Source organism: Ambystoma mexicanum, chromosome 14 (assembly GCF_040938575.1).
Source record: "Ambystoma mexicanum isolate Mex_15411 chromosome 14, UKY_AmexF1_1, whole genome shotgun sequence".
Taxonomy (NCBI): domain Eukaryota; kingdom Metazoa; phylum Chordata; class Amphibia; order Caudata; family Ambystomatidae; genus Ambystoma; species Ambystoma mexicanum.
Window position 1 is genome coordinate 84,210,453 of NC_090940.1, and position 20,430 is coordinate 84,230,882.

Sequence of the window (20,430 nt, forward strand, 5' to 3'; positions counted from 1 at the left end):
GAATGCGTTGTTGAAAGAACAGCTGCGCAAATCTGGAGATGGCAATTTGGCAGGCTGGCATGATCGTGTGTGTGATGCGGTGCAAGTACTAAACAATAGGCCTGTGAATGAGCTTGAAACTCCTTTGATGAGGCTAATGACTCCTACTTTACAGATTCAACCCAATTCAGTCAGAGAAACCCTATTGTACAGGGAAATTACCCTGGGTTCTTTAGCTCCCTATCGGGAGACTATCGAGCATATGGGATGGATTGCCCCTAGATCTGGCCTAGCATTGAAGGGAGTTCAAGTGTTGGGAGGGGTAATTGATGCCGATTACCAAGGCGAGATCAAAGTCATCCTGATGAATAGTGGGGACCAATTGTTACCGATCCACAAGGGTGATCGGGTGGCCCAATTGATTATCATTCCTGTTAAGTTGTCCATGATTAAGAAGGGGGAGCCTCCTACAGTGTTAACTACCCGTGGGGATCGTGGTTTTGGCTCTTCAGACAGTATGGTACCGGGTGCAAAGGTGTGGGTGGAAAGGCCAAGTGGCCCACCAGTGCCTTCAGATGTCATTGCATCAGGCAAAAACCAAGTAGTTTTAGTAATGGAGTCCGGTAGAGAGAAATGGCAACATGTGCCCGCAGACAAATGTTACCTGAGAGAGTGATGTACAACACTGATATCTCTTTTCTGGGTTTGCCTTGTAGATCCTGTGTCTGGCTGGTGTAATTGTGGTACTAAATGGACTCCATTTGGGAGAGTTAAACGGCATGCTGCTACCCATGAAAAATGTCACATCTGTGCCAGTGATCAAGGGGATACTGATAATGAGTAATGCTGTTCAAAAGCAGCCTTATGCCGATGCCGAAAAGCCAGTCAGACCGAAGACATGGATTTGGGAAATGCGGCAAACACATCAGGCGCAAGTGAAAAAACCTTGATGCCAGTCATGCAAGAGGCATTTACAGGACAACGAAAACATTCTCCCATGATTACCCAAACGGAGAATATGTGGATATACCTGGCACAACAGGTGCTCAACAATACGCACTTTTGCCTTACTGATGTGCCCAATGCTGAACCCTTATTGACTACGTGCTTAGTAGCAGTGCTGACATCAGTTCCGGTTCTAAAGCATATTTTTGGCGTCACACACAATGATTCTTTAGTTCAAGATTCTGATATTAGGCAATCTTTTTCCATCTATGGGTACTGAAGATTTTGCCAGGAAACAGATCGCAAATGGAGAAATTTGACACGTGTTATAACCTATACTATAACCCAAGGCGATGTGTGCTACCTTATGACATGCAATGCAAAAGAAATTGGCAAATGCCAACAGCTCGATTTAACCAAACAGCAAAATCTCACAGTGTTTGAGCAACGATTATGTTTGCGAGTGCCACACACATGTACCAGCGTGAATAACACTGTCTTGTAATCATACAGTGATAGCTGCCAGCTATTTGAATCATGTGAAACCTCCAACAGGATGGCTCTTTTCATGTGGCAACATCACATACACTTATATTCCATCTAACATTTCCGGAGGTCCATGTGCCCTAACCCGATTAGGACTAATGATGTTTCCTTTACACCCAGCGATAACTCGAGGCAAAAGGTCAACTTTCGAGTCTGTGGGTCTATCCCCGATTGTGATTCACATGTGCATTTGCTATCAGAAGCTGAGGTTCTAGCATTAACCCTTTCATTAGTGGGAGTTTGGGGTTTAGCTGCTGGGGGTTACACATTTTTGATTAAATTAGCATGTTTAGTAGTCAAAGGACTTAATCGTACTTCTCAGGCATTAGAAGTTACTCCTCGATAGTAAAGTTATTAGAAAAGCAACTTTGCAAAACAGAGCTGCTGTTGATTATCTATTGCTAAAGCATAATTTAGGGTGTAACGCAGTTGAAGGTATGTGTTGTTTCAATCTAAGTGACCATTCACGATCCATTGAAAGTCATATTCGAGGTATCTCATTTCTCAAGTGTCCCAAGACCATACTGGGAATTGGTGGGATTGGTTATTTTCATGGATTCCCGATGTTGGGGATACACTACGTTACGCTTTTGCTTGCATTATATTAGCTATCATAATAGCTTGTTGTTGTTGTATTCAATGCATTCCCAACTTAGTTTTAATATTTCATCGGTTTCAGAGACCGGCTCCTCTACCACTGGGATATGGAAGATAAATATCCAAGGGTGGAATTGTTATGCTTGAGCTAAAACATGACGCTGGTGCGCAGTGCATTCTGGGAGCGTTCGGAGCCATGATGGATATTTACTTCATGCCGCAGTGAAAAGCGGCACTCATTTTGCTAAGAGCTAGATTCACAATGCTGAAGAAAACATGCTATCCAAACCTGGTATGCAGTCAAGGACATTTCTGCTGGGAAAGCTAACTGTTATGTATGTTATGAGCTATGGGACTGTTTTCCCTGGTGCTTGTTTTTAGAGGAGGGGATGCACTTTGCTCCTTGAGGTTACTGTCGGTTGTCCCAGCTGGCAACCAACGGCGGCTCATCAATGCGCAAGTGCGTTGTCAGAAAGTTCGAGAAATCGCCACCCCTTTTGAAGGGTGCATATATGCGGAACCCCTGAGCGGTCAGGTGAGACTTCAGCCGGAGGCGGGAACGCTTCCGTCCGGCCTACCTGTGGGCTGTTGTGCTCTCGGCCTGGCTGTTATCGGGGTCTTCCAGCCGCTTCTGGCGAGATGAGGAATCCAATTACTCTCACGGTGATGTATTTTCTTTTGAATTCTTTGTTTCTTCTGTGATTTATTTCTATGTTATCACTGGTTGCTTCTAAGCTTTGAATAAATAGCCGTTTAAGTGCTCATTATTTTCTAAGAGTGTGTGGTTGCAAGTTATTGCGTCTTCCTGCGTTCAAAGTATTGGCTCCGTAATTGCACTGGTGATTTATGACTGTCCGTGCACTCTGGAAGAGTAATACAAAGGGGCACCGCCATGATGGTCTTCCTCTTGGCCTTGTGCCTCTGGTACCGGAAACCCTCCTTTTTGGCTTCTTCAGGCACAAGCTGGAACAGCTCGGCGGCTCTGGCGATGGAATGGAACGACCCCACATCATCCAGTGGGGACGCCCCGCTGTGACGATGTTGTGGCCGTATCAATCCCTGTGCCCAGGTCTACTGGGTGAGAGGGTGCACGGCACGGATGTGGAGGTTGAAATGGAGTCGTCGGATGACGCTTCCTCCTCCACCTGATCCATGGGCGGCTGGTCAGGGCATTGGGGACCATAGGAACCAGGCCCAGCAGCATCCTCTTCTGGATCTCAGACACCAAAGTGTGGAGGGTCAACAGGATATCCAGAGACATATCCCTCGGTTGAGCTGGCATATTCGCACACTGTGCCCTGGGCCAACGTCCTCTTCCACGTCCTTTTGGAGCGTGTTTAAGGAATCCAGCTCCTCGTCATCCTTGGATGACACTTCCATGGGCTGGGACATGGCCTGGGGCTGGTCCGGGGCCTCCTTGCCCCTCCCACTTCCTTTTTCCTCCCTGAGGGATTGGAGCCGGGCTCAGACGACATCCTCTTCTCCAGCGTGCTAGCAGACTTTGGCAAAGTCACTGGCCGTTTTGCACCTTGGGGGTAGGGACGCCTTCTGCGCTGTGGGGGCTACCCTCACGGGGTCAGCCCCCTTTACCTTCGTAACAGCAGCCGCCACCAGCTCTATCGTCGACCAAGACTTCTCCTGCACCGATTGGGCCTTCTCCTCCGCCCCTGGCTTCTCAAGCTTCTCCCGCAGCTTAGCCTGGTTGGATGATTTCCTCTTTGAGGAGGAGCTCGATTGGCGGGTGACAATTGAGGCAGATGGTGATGTCGATAGCGCCCTGTCCATCATGGGACTCTCTTGCGCAGCTACCCCGTACTTGCGGTTCTTGGGCCCCCATGGATGAGGCGCCACCAAAGGACATAGAAGAGCGCTTCTCGGACCGGCCGCTCACGGTTGAGGCATGACCCTGCTCGGAGCACAGGGCAGAGGCCTTCACGTTAAGCCACACGGGCAGTCGACTGTGCCTATCCTTCAGCATCTTCTTGGAGAAGCCGAGGCATACCTCGCAATCCTCTTCCTTGTGGTCTGGATGCAGACAGTAGAGGTGTTAGGTAAGAATTGGTGCAGTCACACTGGGTGAGACTACACAAGACTTATCTGCTTTCTATTAGGTAACCCACCTTTTGGTATAGATCTGTACTACACAAGTTGGTAGTTTAACTGAGTAACCAGGCCTATATCATGAGGGGTAAATATGTGCTGTGTAGATTAAATCAGTCAATACAACTAACAAAGTAACACTTACACTCAATGTTTCAGTTATGAATATTTATTTACACATCAGTTTTAGTTAAGTATTCTTAAAAAAAGAGCAATGGTCTAACAGTCAAGCAAACTTGGAATCACTTTACAGAGTCAATAAAGTTGGTGAATACGTTTTGGTCATGCTAATACATTTCTCCTACACCCTGAAGTGACTTCAATAACAAGGATAGCATTGCAAACACCAACATACTTGACAAGACTCTTGGTTTCAGGAAGGAAGGGTTAGGAAAATAAAAAGGTTAGAACATACTTTATTATAGTGTGAAGACAGTTTGAAACCTCTAATGAAATCTAGGTAAGCCTTTCAGAGCAGTAGAAAGGAACAAGTTACTTACCTGTAACTGTTGTTCTCCAGCATGGGTCTGGCATGGATTCACATGCTCATGAATATTCCCCGTCGTCAGGCTGGGAATCCTCGGTAAAGAAAAAACCAGTATCAGTTTCGTTTCTGATCTGTCTTTCGTAGTAATAACCAATCACTGGTCTCTGCGTCATACTGACCACAGCCAATGACTGCCCTCTACCTAAGCACCGCCTCTGGCAGCCATCTTCAGATTTGGAAGCACGTAAAGTGGCAGTATGACCAAGTGAAGAGCCGCAGAGGGGTAGGCGGGAGGGTTCGCATGTGAATCCATGCCAGACCCATGCTGGAGAACAACAGTTACAGGTAAGTAACTTGTTCCTTCTCCAGCATGGGGTCTGGCATGGATTCACATGCTCATGAATAAAGAATACATAGCAGTACACACATGCACAACCACGGGAGGTGGCAAAGGCTCAACATTAAGCATTACATCAAACTCAACATTAAGCATCTTACCTCCTCACCAGGCTCACCTCAGGCGAACAGGTTGCGCAGCACTGCTTGGCCGACCCTGGACTCCTCCCTGGAATCCCGGTCGACGCAGTAGAATTTCGTGAAGGTGTGCGTCGACCTCCACGTAGCAGCCCTGCATATGTCCAGCAGGGGCACACCAGAAAGGAACGCCGTGGTAGCTGCGATCGCTCTGGTGGAATGGGCTCTCGGACGGCCAGGCAGCGGTCGGTTTGCCAACCGATGACAGTACATGATACAGCCGGAGAGCCATCTGGAAATGGAAGCCTTCGAGAGAGCCTTCCCCTGATTGACAGGTCCAAAGTTCACAAAGAGTTGTGACGTCTTCCGAAAACACTTCGTGCGGTCCACGTAGAACTTCAGCGCTCTAGCCACATCCAGCGAGTGCAAAGTCCTCTCAGCCGGCGACGAAGGCGACGGGAAGAACACAGGCAACACCAAGGGTTCGTTGAGATAGAAGTCCGACGGTACCTTGGGCATGAAGGAGGGGTGCGTCCTGAGCACTACCCTCGTGTCGTGGAAAGTCAAGTACGGGACCTTGCAGGAAAGGGCCTGGATCTCTCCCACTCGTCGTGCGGAGGTGATGGCCACAAGAAAAGCTGTTTTCCACGATAGAAACTTCAACGGGGCCGAGTGCAGAGGCTCGAACGGAGGTCCCATGAGCTTGGTCAGCACCACGTTGAGCTCCCACGCCGGGGCCGGAGCCTTCACCGGCGGGAACGATCTGAACAGTCCCTTCATGAACTCTTTCACCAGACGATGAGACCACAAGGACGTCCGCCCCGTGGTTCTGGTGTATCGGGAGATCGCAGCAAGATGAATCTTGATGGACGCGTGTGCCAGACCAGCTTTGGCCAGCGTCAGCAGGTACGGCAGTACTTGGGGAGCCGTAATCCGTAGAGGGTTAATCTTCTGTGCGTGGCACCAGACAGAGAACCTCTTCCATTTGTGTCTGTAGCATTTAAGAGTCGAGGACGCCCTGGCCTTTGCAAGAACCTCTCTGCAATCGGCCGGTATGTCGTATCCTCCAAACTCTAGCGCTGCAGGAGCCAGGCCTGCAAGTTCAGCGACTTCGGGTCGTGGTGGAGGATGGCGCCTCCTTCCCTGGAGAGTAGATCCGCGTCCGCCGGCAGCTTGATCGGCGGGGACGCTGACAAGTCCAGCAAGTCCGGGAACCATATCTGCCTCGGCCACGCAGGTGCGACGAGGATCATCCTGCACCGTGACCTCTTGAGCTGGTTGACGAGCCGGATTAGCAGAGGCAAGGGAGGGAACGCGTAGAGGAACAGGCCCTCCCAGGGGAACGAGAAAGCATTGCCCATGCTCCTCGTCTGGGGAAACCTGCTGGCGAACCTCCGGCACTTGGTGTTCGTCGCCGTCGCAAACAGGTCGATCTGGGGTGTGCCCCACCGTCGGAAGAGGCGATCCACCAGATCCTGCCGTAGTTCCCACTCGTGGCACGAGCGCAGCTCCCTGCTGAGTGAGTCGGCGATGGTGTTTTTTTATCCCTGCCAGATGAAACGGCACCAGAAAAATCCCTTGGGCGACGGCCCAATGCCACAGGTCCTGCGCCTCCTTGGACAGCGCTGGGGACCTGGTTCCGCCCTGTTTCCTGATATATAACATGGTGGTGGTGTTGTCGGTGAAGATCCTCACCACCTTGCCCTTGAGGGACGGAAGGAAGGACCTGAGGGCCCAAAACACTGCACGGAGCTCCAGGACGTTGATATGCAGGGACTTCTCCGTCGGGAGCCAGAGTCCCCTTGCGTGCAGATTTTCGGTGTGCGCTCCCCACCCTTCCAGGGAGGCATCCGTGGTCACAGTCTCCTGGTGGGCTGGGGTCTGGAAGTCCATGCCCGCCGTCAGATGCGCGCGGGTGCCCCACCACCGTATCGCTCGTCGGAAACTCTCGTCGAGCTTGATCCTTTCCTTGAAGCTGCCCGTCGTCTGGATCCAGCGCGCATCCAGGAATTCTTGCAACGGGCGCATCCGGAGCCTGCACATGGGAATGAGGTAGATGCAGGAAGACATCATCCCGAGGAGGGACTTGATGGACCTCACTTTGGCCGCGTCGGCCACCAACATCCGTTGCACCTTGCCCAAGATGGTCCTGGTCCTCTCCTCCGACGGGGAGGCCAGAAGGAACACTGTGTCGAGCCTCGTTCCCAGAAACAGTGCGACTTGCGCGGGCACCAGGTGGGATTTGGCGTAGTTCACGGAGAATCCCAGGTCCGTGAGGAGTTGGACGGTCCTTGCCGTGTGGACCACGGCGAGCTCCCTCGTCTTGGCGCGGATGAGCCAGTCGTCCAGGTAGGGGTAGACGTGAATCCCCTTGCGGCGCAGCTGCGCCGCCACCGGTGCGAGGCACTTGGTGAATACCCTGGGTGCCGACCGTAGTCCGAAGGGAAGGGCTTTGAACTGGTAATGACACCCCTGGACCACGAACCTGAGGAATTTTCGGTGCCCCTTTAGGATGGGAATGTGGAAGTAGGCATCCTCCAAATCCAACGACGATAGGAAGTCTCCTTCCTCCAGCTGACCCAGGACGTGCTGGAGGGTGACCATCCGGAACTTCTGCGCCTTGATGAACTTGTTCAGACGTCGCAGGTCTAGGATGGGGCGCCATCCTCCCGTCTTCTTCTTCACGAGGAAGTATCTCGAGTAGACTCCGGAGCCCCGAAGCCTCTTTGGGACGAGTTCGATGGCGCCCTTTCTGAGCATCGCCTTTACCTCCAGGAGAAGTTGAGGGACGTGAAGTTCTTTCCTGGCCACGGGGGGGACGCGCGGGCACCTTCTTTGAAACTCGAGCGCGTGGCCCCGGGCCAGGGCGTCCAGCACCCAACGGTCGGTGGAGATGGACTCCCACACGCTGACGAAGCCCGCCAGCCGGCCTCCCACCGGGGTGCTTCGGTGGGGGCCCGACCCCACAGCCGGTTCAATCCTGCTTGGACGCGGCCTTGCCGCCTTGACCTCCTTGGCGACGACAGCGGGGTCCGCTAGACTAGCCTCGTCCTCTGTAGGCCTCTTGCGACGACGAGCGGGCCGCTTGACGGTAGGAAGCGAAACCGCCGCCAGAACCTTTGGAGGCGCCCTTGCCTCCGCCGCTCCGAAAGGGCGTCCGTCGTTGCTGCAGAACTCCAAGGGCCCGGGCCGTCTCAGTATCCGCCTTGATGGCCTGAAGGGAATCGTCCACTGTCTTCCCAAACAGGTTGTTCCCGTCGAAGGGCATGTCCAGGACTCTGGTCTGGACGTCCTGCCGGAAGTCCGTAGCTTTGAGCCATCCACGACGTCGAAGGCAAACGCCGTTGCCCAGCTGGCGGAACCCAGTGTCGGCGATGTCCGTCGCCACGGTGATGGCGTGGTCCGAGGCCACCTCACCTTCCTGCAGGATCTCCAGGGCCTCCGCCCTCTTGTCGTCCGGCAGAAAATCCAGCAGGGGAGCTATCTTGTACCACAGCTCCCTGTCGTAGCGAGCCACGATAGCCAAGGCGTTGGCCGCTTTAATCGTCGTCGCTGTCGACGAGATGACTCTACGTCCCATAGCATCCAATTTCTTTCCCTCGCCGTCCGGCGGGGAAGTCGATGTGGAGGCCGCACCCCCCCCCCGCTTTCTTCCTGGCTGCCGCGGAGACGACGGAATCCGGGGTAGGCTGCGCCCGGAGGCATAGGGGGGCCGTGTCCGGGACCCGGTACTTTTTCTCGTACCGGTCTCTTCTAGCTGGCGTCGTGGAAGGGTTCTTGAGGAGGGAAAGGCCCTCATCCCAAATGTCGTCCAACAGAGGCACTGCGAGGACCGTCTTCCTCTTGGCCTCGCGCCGCTGATAAAGGAAGCCTTCCTTTTTCTTCTCCTCAGGGCAGAGTTGGAAAAGCTCGGAAGCCCTGGCGATCATGGAGTGGAAAGATCCGATCTCGTCGGGCGGAGAAGCCCTGGTGGGAGGCGACGACGGAATATCCTCGTCGTATGCCTCGTCGTCCGTACCCGTCGCTGCCGTGTCAGTCCCCGTATCATCCCCTCGGGTGGACGGGGAGGAGGGCTGGACGGGGCGCGACGGTTGAAAAGGAGGTGGTGGATGGATCCTTCTTTTCTTGGTAGGGGGAACACCAGAAGGTCCTGGTTCTGGATCCCCCGACGGGAGAGGTTCCTCCGTCGGTAACGGTAGCCTCGTCCTTATCTCGGAGCATAAGGACTGTATGGCCAACAAAATGGCCGCCGAGTTGTCTTGCGGCGCTGGCAGAGGGGAATCCGACGGGCGAGCAGGGGCCCCGTCGGTATCCTCGACGATGTCGTCGTCACCTGCGTCGGGGTCCATTCCGACGGGCTGGCCTTCTTCCACGCCTAGGCCGTGGCTTAAGACCTCGATCAGCTCCTCTTCTGAGGTTGAGGCCGAATCTACGACGACGCCCTGCCCCCCCTTCTTCCCCACGGAGGGTTTCACGGGGGTCCTATCGATGGGCACAAAAGAAGACTCCCTCCGAGGAGGCAGGGAGATTCTGGGCCCTGAGGTCGCCACCACTGGTGCAGCCTCCACAGGCTGAGCCAGGGCCGCCGCGACCGTTTCGATAGAGGGCTTGGTCGGATGGATCAAGGCCTTCACCACCTTAGGTGCGCTCACCGCCTTATCCTTGAGGGAGGGGGCACTGCCACGCTCCTCCTCTGCCTTAGAGCTCGACCGGGGCCTCTCCAGGAGCTTCGCCGGGTGCTCGGCCTTCCTTTACCCGACCCAGAGCGTTGGCTCGTGGTTGATGGTGCCGGGGAGGGTGCGCCCTGCCTGGCGCCCGTAGAGCCCGACCGTTCGGCGCTCCTGGTGCCAGCGGACTCGCGGTGCTTGGCCTTATGTTGGGCCCCCGTCGCCGGGGCGCCCTCAAAGGTCTTAGAAGACCGCTCGGATTTCTTCTTCTTCTCGCCAGACGGGCTCTTACCCTCCAGCCAGTTGGCGAGACGTTGATGGCGGTCCTTCATGGTCCGTTCCGACATGTTGCCGCAAAACGCACAGTCCTTCTCCACGTGCGTCTTGTCCTCATGAAGGCAGTAAAGGCAGAAAGAGTGTTCGTCCTCCTTAAAGACGTTCTGCAGCTGGCATCCAGGGCAGACCCTGAACAGCTTTCCGGGCGTCGAGCTTCCCTTCTCCTGGGCCATCTCCGAGACCGGGCCTGAGAAGCTTCTGGAGTCCTCCGAAGTGTAGCTCGACGAAATCTTCACCCTTGAGGGGCGCAGACGAATCCGACACGGGTCCCCGTTGATCGGATGTAGGATCGGTGGAGCTTGAGGCTCTTTTGACCGAAAGAATCGAAGTTTTTGTGAAAAAAGCGCGAAAAATAGCACTAACGCTCGAGAGCAATAGCACGAGGATCCCAACACATGAACGTGCGGTAAAAATCTGAAGATGGCTGCCAGAGGCGGTGCTTAGGTAGAGGGCAGTCATTGGCTGTGGTCAGTATGACGCAGAGACCAGTGATTGGTTATTACTACGAAAGACAGATCAGAAACGCAACTGATACTGGTTTTTTCTTTACCGAGGATTCCCAGCCTGACGACGGGGAATATTCATGAGCATGTGAATCCATGCCAGACCCCATGCTGGAGAAGTGTTCAAATTACAACCTATGAGGGGACAAGCAATGCCAAAGTCAATAGAGTCAGAAGGGTGCTTTTAAGGAGCTAGGACAGCCAAAGTAATGGACCAGGGACCTGATATCAACTTCAAAAAGGTAAGCCAGTGCATTTCTCAAGTGAGAAATGCACGACTTATGGCAATAAGGTAAGTACGCAAGTGTTCCAGTTGGATTCCTCCTTGCTACAGCCAAGCAGATCCTTGTTCATGGACTTCAGTTGTGGAGACAAGAGGGAGGACGTCTGGTGGGCTCTTGCAGCAGTACTCCGGAGAGGACTTTGATAGCAACAAGTTTTCTTAGATCCAGCGGCTCTGTGGTTTCAGAACCTTTCAAAAAGCACTGATGCACAACGAATATCACAGGATGGACTTTCCTTGCTCCCTCCGCCCTGGACTCTGGTGAGGGGACACTGGGTCAGGATTTCCTGCTTCTGGAGGGTCATTAGGAGGCTCCTGGAGCTTTTGGCCAGAATCGTACCACGGAAGACGTTGTACTCGATAATGGATACTCGACTACTGGCATTGGGTTTCTGCAGCACTGGAGAGGCGCAGCAAGTCAAGGGTTGCGCCAAAGTGGAGTGTCTCAGGGCCATTTGGTCCCACCGGTCCAAGGGGAGAAGTCGCTCCTTCTGGAGCTGCTCTGTCCATTTGAAAAAGGTCAGCACAGCAGCAGGGCTTCAAGGGCATTTCAAGGTCCAAGAGGTTGTGGCAGGCCTCTCTTCACTGTTTCTTCTTCTGGTGTTTCTTCCAGTGGTTGACTGCCTGTAGTCCCAAGAACCTCGACTTTTAAGCTTGTTCTCATTCATTCACAGCCATAGGCTGTCAATCACCCAGCAGGGTGGCTGTCCTTCCCGGACAGCCAGCCAGCCAATCCCGACTGGTTTTCGTTCAGGCACACCTAGAGACAAAGGACAGGGGAGTTTCAGGACCCTCCCTCACTTGCAGTCCTTCCAGACACAATGCAGCCAGGGGCGGGCTTCAGGGCTGAAGCCCGTCAAAGGCAGCACACACAAAGGGCTCAAACCGTTTCAACTTAGAGTAAAGCAAAGAAAGACCTTACTAACAGAAAATTGCAAAACAAGAAGAAGGGGCCATTTTGGCAAAATGGTCGTACATGGGTGCTATACTACAGCAGAGGGTTGAGCTTGCAGTAGAAATGCACACTGGCAGTAAAAAGTAAACCACTGCCACCAGTCATTTAAAGTAGTAAGTTTAACAAAAATGTTTACATGAGAAAGTAGGGTAAGGGGCTACTAGGTATCCCGCCCCAGCATTCTACATAAGATGGTGTGTGCTGGACCTACAAAGTAAAACGTTAAGTAAAATCATTTTCACCTTACTATTCTTGGAACAGTATTTTACGCACAAAAGGTATTTAAACCTTGGGAGAAATCTAGGGGATTTCTCAGTGACACTGCACTGAGGGTGCTGTGTGTCACTATGCAAAAAGCAGATGCCCATGAAGTTTGTCAGACTTGAAACAAAATCCTAGTCAAGGAAAAACACAGGGAGTGAGAAAAGGGTCCCACTCTGAGTTAAAATTAAAAAGTCCTAAATCCAGCAAAAGAGCTGGGGTTCTCCAAGGTGGAAGGGAATTAGCACAGAAATTAAAATTCTCCCCAACAAGGGGCATTGCAGGTGCTTGTCCTCCACAAACACATTCCGAAGCCCGCACTTGTTGCAGGGCTTGAATAGAGATCTTCCTTCCCTCTTCTCCGCCATGGTCGGAGGGAGCGAAGTAGGCCAGATGGCCTTCTGGAACGATATTTGCCCTTGAGAGGAGCTGAAATTCACCACCAACGGATCCCTTCAATCGGCAGATGTAGAAAAGAGCACACAGGCTCTTTTTGAACAAAAATAGCACCCTTTTCCATCGAAAAACATGAAAGAAAACGTAGAAGTAGCTTTAATTAAAAGTGAAACTTTCTTTTACCAAGGATTCCCAGCCTGACGACGGGGAATATTCATAAGCATGTAAAACCATTCCAGATACCATGCTGGAGAAGAGCACCAAGGATGCGGCAGGTGTGAAGTAGGAAGGAGTGGGTGGTGAGGTAGGGGAAGAAAGGAAGCGACCCGGGAGAGGAACATGGAAGTGGATTGGCGTAGGGTGAGGAGTGGGAAGGAATAAGTGATGGGGAGGGAGTAAAGTGGTGATCTGTGAGGGAGAGCTGAGACAGGAAGACATGGTGATGTGTTAGATAGCAGTGGAAGGAGATGTTTGGGGTTTAATGCGAGGAAAGTGGGAGACAGGAGGATGGAATGAGGTGGGGTGTGAAGAGGTTCATGTTATTGCTACAAACAATGAGTAAGGAACAAGTTACTTACCTGTAACTGTTCTCCAGCATGGGTCTGGCATGGATTCACATGCACATGAATATTCCCCGTCGTCGGGCCGGGAATCCTCGGTAAAGAAAAAAATCAGTATCAGTTTCTTTTCTGATCTGTCTTTCTCAGTAGTAACCAATCACTGGTCTCTGGGTCATGCTGCCCCCAGCCAATGACTGCCCTCTCCCTAAACCCCGCCTCTGGCAGCCATCCTCAGATTTGGTAGCACGCAAAGTGGCAGTATGACCAAGTGAAGAGCCGTAGAGGGGTAGGAGGGAGGGTTCACATGTGAATCCATGCCAGACCCATGCTGGAGAACAACAGTTACAGGTAAGTAACTTGTTCCTTCTCCAGGGTGGGGTCTGGCATGGATTCACATCCTCATGAATATAAGAATACATAGCAGTACACACATGCACAATTAATGGGAGGTGGAAAAAAGGCTCAACATTAAGCATTACATCAAAACTCAACATTAAGCAGTTCTTACCTCCTCACCAGGCTCACCTTAGGCGAACAGGTTGTGCAGCACCGCTTGGCCGACCTTGGACTCCTCCCGGGAATCCCAGTCGACGCAGTAGAATCTCGTGAAGGTGTGCGTCGACCTCCACGTAGCAGCCCTGCAGATGTCCAGCAGGGGCACATCAGACAAGAACGCTGTGGTAGCAGCGATAGCTCTGGTTGAATGGGCTCTCGAAAGGCCAGGCAACGGTCGGTTTGCCAACCGATGACAGTGCGTGATGCAGCCGGAGAGCCATCTGGAAATTGAAGCCTTCCAGAGAGCCTTCCCTTGGTTCACAGGTCCAAAGTTCACAAAAAGCTGTGACGTCTTCCGAAAACCCTTCGTGCGGTCCACGTAGAACTTCAGCGCTCTAGCCACATCCAGCGAGTGCAAAGTCCTCTCGGCCGGTGATGAAGGCGACGGGAACAAAACAGGTAACACCAAGGGCTCGTTGAGGTGGAAGTCCGACGGCACCTTGGGCATAAAAGAGGGGTGCGTCCTCAGCACCACCCTCGTGTCGTGAAAAGTCAAGTATGGAGGCTTGCAGGATAGAGCCTGGATCTCTCCCACTCGCCATGCGGAGGTGATGGCCACAAGAAACGCAGTCTTCTACGACAGGAATTTCAACAGTGCCAAATGCAGGGGCTCGAATGGCGCCCCCATGAGCCTGGTCAGCACCGTGTTGAGTTCCCAAGCCGGGGCAGAGGCCTTCACCGGCGGGAACGATCGGAACAGTCCCTTCATAAATTCCTTCACCAGGCGATGGGACCACAAGGACGCCCGTCCTGTGGTTCTGGTGTATCGGGAGATCGCAGCCAGATGTATCTTGATGGAGGCGTGAGCCAGTCCAGCCTTGGCCAGCGACAGTAGGTATGGCAGCACTTAAGGGGCCGTAATCCGTAGAGGGTTATCTTCTGTGCACGGCACCAGACAGAGAACCTCTTCCACTTATGTCCGTAGCACGAGAGTGGAGGATGCCCTGGCTTTTGCAAGGACCTCTCTGCAGTCAGCTGGGATATCGTACCCTCCAAACTCTAGTGCTGCAGGAGCCAGGCCTGCAAGTTCAGTGACTCCGGGTCGTGATGAAGTATGGCGCCTCCTTCTCTGGAGAGAAGATCCGCATCTGTCAGCAGCTTGACTGGTGGGGACGCTGACAAGTCCAGAAGGCCCGGGAACAAGATCTGCCTCGGCCACGCTGGTGCGACTAGGATCATCCTGCACCGGGACCTCTTGAGCTGGTTGACGAGTCGGAGCGGCAAAGGAGGGAACGCATATAGGAACAGGCCCCACGGCTGGGGAAACCTGCTGGCGAACCTCTGGCACTTGGAGTTCGTCGCCGTCGCGAACAGGTCAATCTGCGGTTTTCCCCATCGTCGGAAGAGTCGATCCACTTGATCCTGACGTAGTTCCCACTCGTGGCACGAGCGCAGCTCCCTGCTGAGTGAGTCGGCGATGGTTGTCTTTCTCCCTGCCAGATGAAAGGGCACCAGAAACATCCCTTGGGCGACGACCCAATGCCACAGATCCTGGGCTTCCTTGGAGAAGGCTGGGGATCTGGTTCCTCCCTGCTTCCGGATGTAGAACATTGTGGTGGTGTTGTCGGTGAAGATTCTCACCACCTTGCCCTTGAGGGACAGGAGAAAGGAGCCGAGGGCCCAGAACACTGCACGGAGCTCCAGGATGTTGATGAGGAGCGTCTTCTCCTCTGGGAGCCAAAGGCCTCTCGCGTGAAGTTCTCCGGTGTGTGCTCCCCACCCTTCCAGGGAGGCATCCGTCATCACCGTTATCTGGTGGGATGGCGTCCTCTAGCAGTTGGACGGTCTTCGCTGTGTGCTCTACAGAGAGCTCCCTTGTCCTTGCTCGGATGAGCTAGTCGTCCAGGTAGGGGTAGACGTGGATCGGCGCAGCCGCGCCGCCACCGGTGCGAGGCACTTGGTGAACACCCTGGGGGCTGACTTCAATCCGAACGGGAGGGCCTTGAACTGATAGTGCCATCCTTGGACCACAAACCTGAGGAACTTTCGGTGTCCTTTAAGAATGGGGATGTGGAAGTACGCATCCTACAAATCCAAAGATGGCAGGAAATCGCTCTCCTCCAGCTGTCCCAGCACGTGCTGGAGGGTGACCATCCGGAACTTCTGTGCCTTGATGTACTTGTTCAGTCGTCGCAGGTCCAGGATGGGGCGCCATCCTCCTGTCTTTTTCAAGAGGAAGTACCTTGAGTATACTGCGGAGCCCCGGAGCCTTTTCGGGACGAGCTTGATGGCACCTTTTTTGAGCATCGCCCTTACCTCCAATAGCAGTTGAGGGACGCGATTTTCCTTCCTGGCCATGGGTGGAATGTGGCGGCACTTTTTTAGAAATTCGAGGGCGTGCCCCTGGGCCAGGGCGTCCAGCACCCAACGGTCGGTGGAGATGGACTCCCGCACACTGATGAACTTCGCCAGCCGGCCTCCCACCAGGGTGCTTCGGTGGGGGACCGACACCGCTGTCGGTTCAATCTTGCTTGGAGGATGCCTTGGCCTCCCTGGCGACGACAGCGTGGCCCACCCGACTTACCTTGTCCTCTATAGGCTTCCTGTGACGAGGAGCGGGTCACTTGGCGGTACCTAGAGGAGCCACCGTTGAATCGCTTGGGGGCACCCTGCTTGCCTCTGGTGCTCCGAAAGGACGGCCTTAGTTGCCGGAGAACGCCTAGGGCCTTAGCTGTCTGTCCGCCTTGATGGCTTGGAGGGACTCATCCACCATTTTCACAACAGGTTGTTCCCGTCGAACGGCATGTCCAACACCTTGGCTTGTACGTCCTGGCGGAAATCCGTCGCCTTGAGCCACCCTCGTCAGCAATGTCCGTTGCCACCGTAATGGCGTAGTCCGACGCCACTTCACCTTCTTGCAAGATCTCCAGGGCATCGGCCCTCTTGTCATCCGGTAGGAAGTCCAACTGTGGTGCTATCTTGTACCACAACTCCCTGTCATAGCAGGACACGATCACAAGGGCGTTGGCCGCCTTAATCGTTGTTGCCGCAGACGAGATAACTCGTAGTCCCATTGCGTCCAGCTTCTTTCCTTCGCCGTCAGGCGGGGAAGTTGACGTTGAGGCCGATGCCCCCCCACTTTCTTCTTGGCCGCCGCTGAGACGACCGAGTCAGGGGTCGGTTGTGCCCTAAGGCACAAAGGGGCCGTGTCGGGGACCTGGTACTTCTTCTCGTACCGATCCCTCTTGGCAGCCGTCGTAGACGGGTTCTTGAGAAGGGTGAGACCCTCGTCCCAGATGTCATCCAGCAGAGGCACGGCGAGGGCTGCCTTCCTCTTGGCCTCGTGCCGTTGGTAAAGGAAACCTTCCTTCTCTTCGGGGCAGAGCTGAAAAAGCTTGGATGCCCTGGCGATCATTGCATGGAAAGATCCGATCTCGTCAGACGGGGAGGCTCGGGCTGGCGATGGGAGCTCCGTCCCGTCGTCACCGCCGTCGTCGGTACCCGTTGTGGCCGTGTCTGTTCCTGTGCCATCCCCAGGGACGGGGGACGTGGATAAAGGCTGAGCAGGCCGCGAGGGCTGAAAAGGCGGGGCTGGATGGATCCGTCTTCTCTTGTTCGGGGGGCTTCCCGCCGGGCCCAGCTCTGGCTCCTCCATCGAGCCTGGTTCCGGATCCTGCGTCGGTGTTAAGGGCAATCTCGTCCTCATCTCCGAACATAAGGATTGTATTGCCAACAAAATGGCTGCCGAGTTATCCTGCGGCTCTGGGCGCGACGGTTGACTAGGACCCTCGCCGGTGCCGCCGTCACTCTCGTAGTCACCCTTGTAGGGATCCCTCCCGTGGGGACGGGCCTCTTCGACACCCTCGTCGAGGCCCTCTAAGACTTCTACCAGCTCCTCCTCGGATGCTGTGTTCATGTCCACAATGGCCACCGTCCCCCCCCCCTTTTTCCGCTGGGGTCTTCACGGGGGTCTTTTCGATGGGTCTGAAACAGGCTTCCCTCCGTGGAGGCAGGGAGACACTGGGCCCCGAGGTCGCCTCCACTGGTGTAGCCTCCAAAGGCTGTGCTAGGGCCGCCGCGACTTCCTCGATGGAGGCCTTGGCCGGATGAATCAAGACCATCACCGCCTTGGGCGTGCTTGAGGCCTTCACCTTGGGGGGAGGGTCACCGCCTCGCTCCCCCTCGGCTGAATCCTTCGAGATGGACCGGGGCCTCTCCAGAAGCTTACCCGGGTTCTCGGATTTCCTCTTCCCCGAACCAGAGCATTGGCTCGTGGTTGATGGTGCTGGGGAAGGCGCGCCCTGCCTGGCAGCCGAAGAGCCTGACCGTTCGGCGCTCCCGGTGCCCGCGGTGCTTTGCCTTCTGTTGGGCCCCCGTTGCCGGGGCGCCCTCACAGGACTTAGAAGACCGCTCGGACTTCTTCTCACCAGACGGACACCTTCCTTCCAGTCAGTTGGAGACACAAAAGTGTTGGTCCCTGACGGTCCGTTCCGACATGTTCCTGCAAAACGCACAGTCCTTCTCCACGTGCGTTTTGTCCTCATGAAGGCAGTAGAGACATTTCGAGTGCTCGTCCTCCTTGAACACATTCTGTAGCTGGCATCCAGGGCAAACCCTGAACAGCTTTCCGGGCGTCGAGCTTCCTTTCTCATGGGCCATGTTCGGGTAGGCCACAGAAGCTTCTGGAATCCTCCAAGAAGCGTAACGCGACGAAATCTTCACCCTTGAGGGGCGTAGAAAAAAAATCTGACACGGATACCCGTTAATCGGATGTAGAGACGGTAGAGCTTGAGGCTCTATTTGACCAAAAAATGAGAAATTCTCTTTGAAAAAGCGTGAAAAACGCAGCAAAAGCTCAAGAGCTAAACACGAGGACTCCCAACACTTCAGCGTGCGGTAAAAATCTGAAGATGGCTGCCAGAGGCGGGGCTTAGGGAGAGAGCAGTCATTGGCTGGGGCAGTATGACCCAGAGACCAGCGATTGGTTACTACTGAGAGAGATCAGAAACAAAACTGATTCTTTCTTTACTGAGGATTCCCGGCCTGACGACGGGGAATATTCATGAGCATGTGAATCCATGCCAGACCCCGTGCTGGAGAATATAACAATTGCATAAAGAGAACAAAGCTGGCAATGCATAACCCAAGAAACACCTCAATTAGTAATCATTTACCAAACAACAATTACCAGTGACATCTCTGGTAACACTACTCACCCCTTTTTACAGACTTCAGTGGGCTAGACGATGCATTTGCCTTGGATAGCTGGGATCCCTGCTCCAATTCCTGCTGGGTCGCTAGCCGCCAGCCGATGTTTTCAGAACTGCTGGTGGATGGGTATGCGCTCACAAGGTTCTTTAGCAGGGGAGAAAAATATTATGTCCAGTAGTTGCAAAGAAAAAGCGAGTACACTAAAGGGATTACGCATAGATTGCAGTAAGCTTGTGGTGACATCTGTGTGCAGGTTACATTGAGCATCATCATCTCAATAACAAGATGTCCAGAAATTCCATATTAGGTTTGAAGCAAACTGCACATCATACGACAACTCTGGACAAAGTATCCTCTACTACACACGGTCATCTGGTGAGGGATCAGTAAAACATACTCCCAATTCTTACTCAAAACTCTGCTACGGGAAATGACGTGCATTACTCACCGCAATAGCATTTCTGATGATTGTATCTACTTAGATTCACAAGCTGTGCATATAGTCCGACATATAGTGGTAATCGCAGAGTATTGCACCTTTCTTTTGAGGATCGAAAGGGGACGTCAACATGGGCATGACTAACACCACCCCGAACGTGATGTGTAGTGTACCCAAATTCCCTCACACGTCGAGATGCCTCAGATTGTGTTTTTTCTGCCCTAAAGGAACCTTATGGTCAGTGTGAGGGAGTACAGAATGAGAAGAGAAGGTGTAAGATGGCTATGTCCATGTTCCTTCTTCCATGAGGGGAGGAAGGGTAGGCACATGTGAATCTAAGCAGATACAATAATCAGAAATGCTATTACGGTAAGTAATGAATGTCTTCTGATGCTCATTAATCTCCTTAGAATCACATGCTGTGCAAAGATTAGCAAGCAGTACCCAGAGATGGTGATGGTATGTGTGAAGGAACAGTAGCAAAGATGTCTTGGCACCACTTGTCCCACCTGAGAATCAGACCTAGAGTGTGCATCTAGGCAATAGTGTTGTGTAAAGGTGTGTACAGAACTCCAGGTTACTGCTTTACAAATGGACTCAAGAGGAACATTTGAAATGAATGCTATGGAAGCCCCTGTGCCCAAAGTAGAGTGCTCTAGGCGTGAATGGCAGATCTCTCTGGTTAATAGTGTAGCACAGTGTAATGCAGTTTACAATCCACTTTGAAATAGCGGATTTAGAGACAGGGTCCCCTTCTCTACCAGCTGCCACTGAAACAAAAAAATGGGCTATCTTTCTTAGTCGTCTTGTCTTTACCAGGTAATAGATAAACGCTCTCCTTACATCTCGTGTGTGGAGGCTTCTTTCTGCCACGTTAGTGGGGTTCTGGAAAAAGGTGGGTAGTTATATGGACTGGTTCACATGGAAGGAACAAGTTACTTACCTGTAACTCTTGTTCTCTAGCATGGGTCTGGCATGGATTCACATGCTCATTAATATTCCTGTCAGGCTGGAATCCTCAGTAAAAGAAAACATTTTTTTTGTTTCTAAACTGTCTTTCTCCTATAGACCAATCACTGAGCTCTGTGTCATACTGCCCCCAGCCAATGACTGCCCTCTACCCAAGCACCTCCTCTGGCAGCCATCTTCAGATTTGGTAGCACATAAAGTGGCAGTAGGAACAAGAGAAGAGCCGC

General features: G+C 53.3%; 1 protein-coding gene across 2 annotated transcripts in view; it reads right to left on the reverse strand.

Annotated features, from left to right (window-relative positions):
• The window catches only part of ARHGAP11A (Rho GTPase activating protein 11A), a 350,081-nt gene that overhangs the window by 26,496 nt on the left and 303,155 nt on the right, over positions 1 to 20,430 (reverse strand). For both annotated transcript variants that reach the window (XM_069638559.1, XM_069638560.1), the window contains one exon: positions 18,801 to 18,939. In XM_069638559.1, coding sequence (XP_069494660.1) covers positions 18,801 to 18,939 — 139 coding nt within the window. The remainder of the gene's footprint in view (positions 1 to 18,800; positions 18,940 to 20,430) is intronic.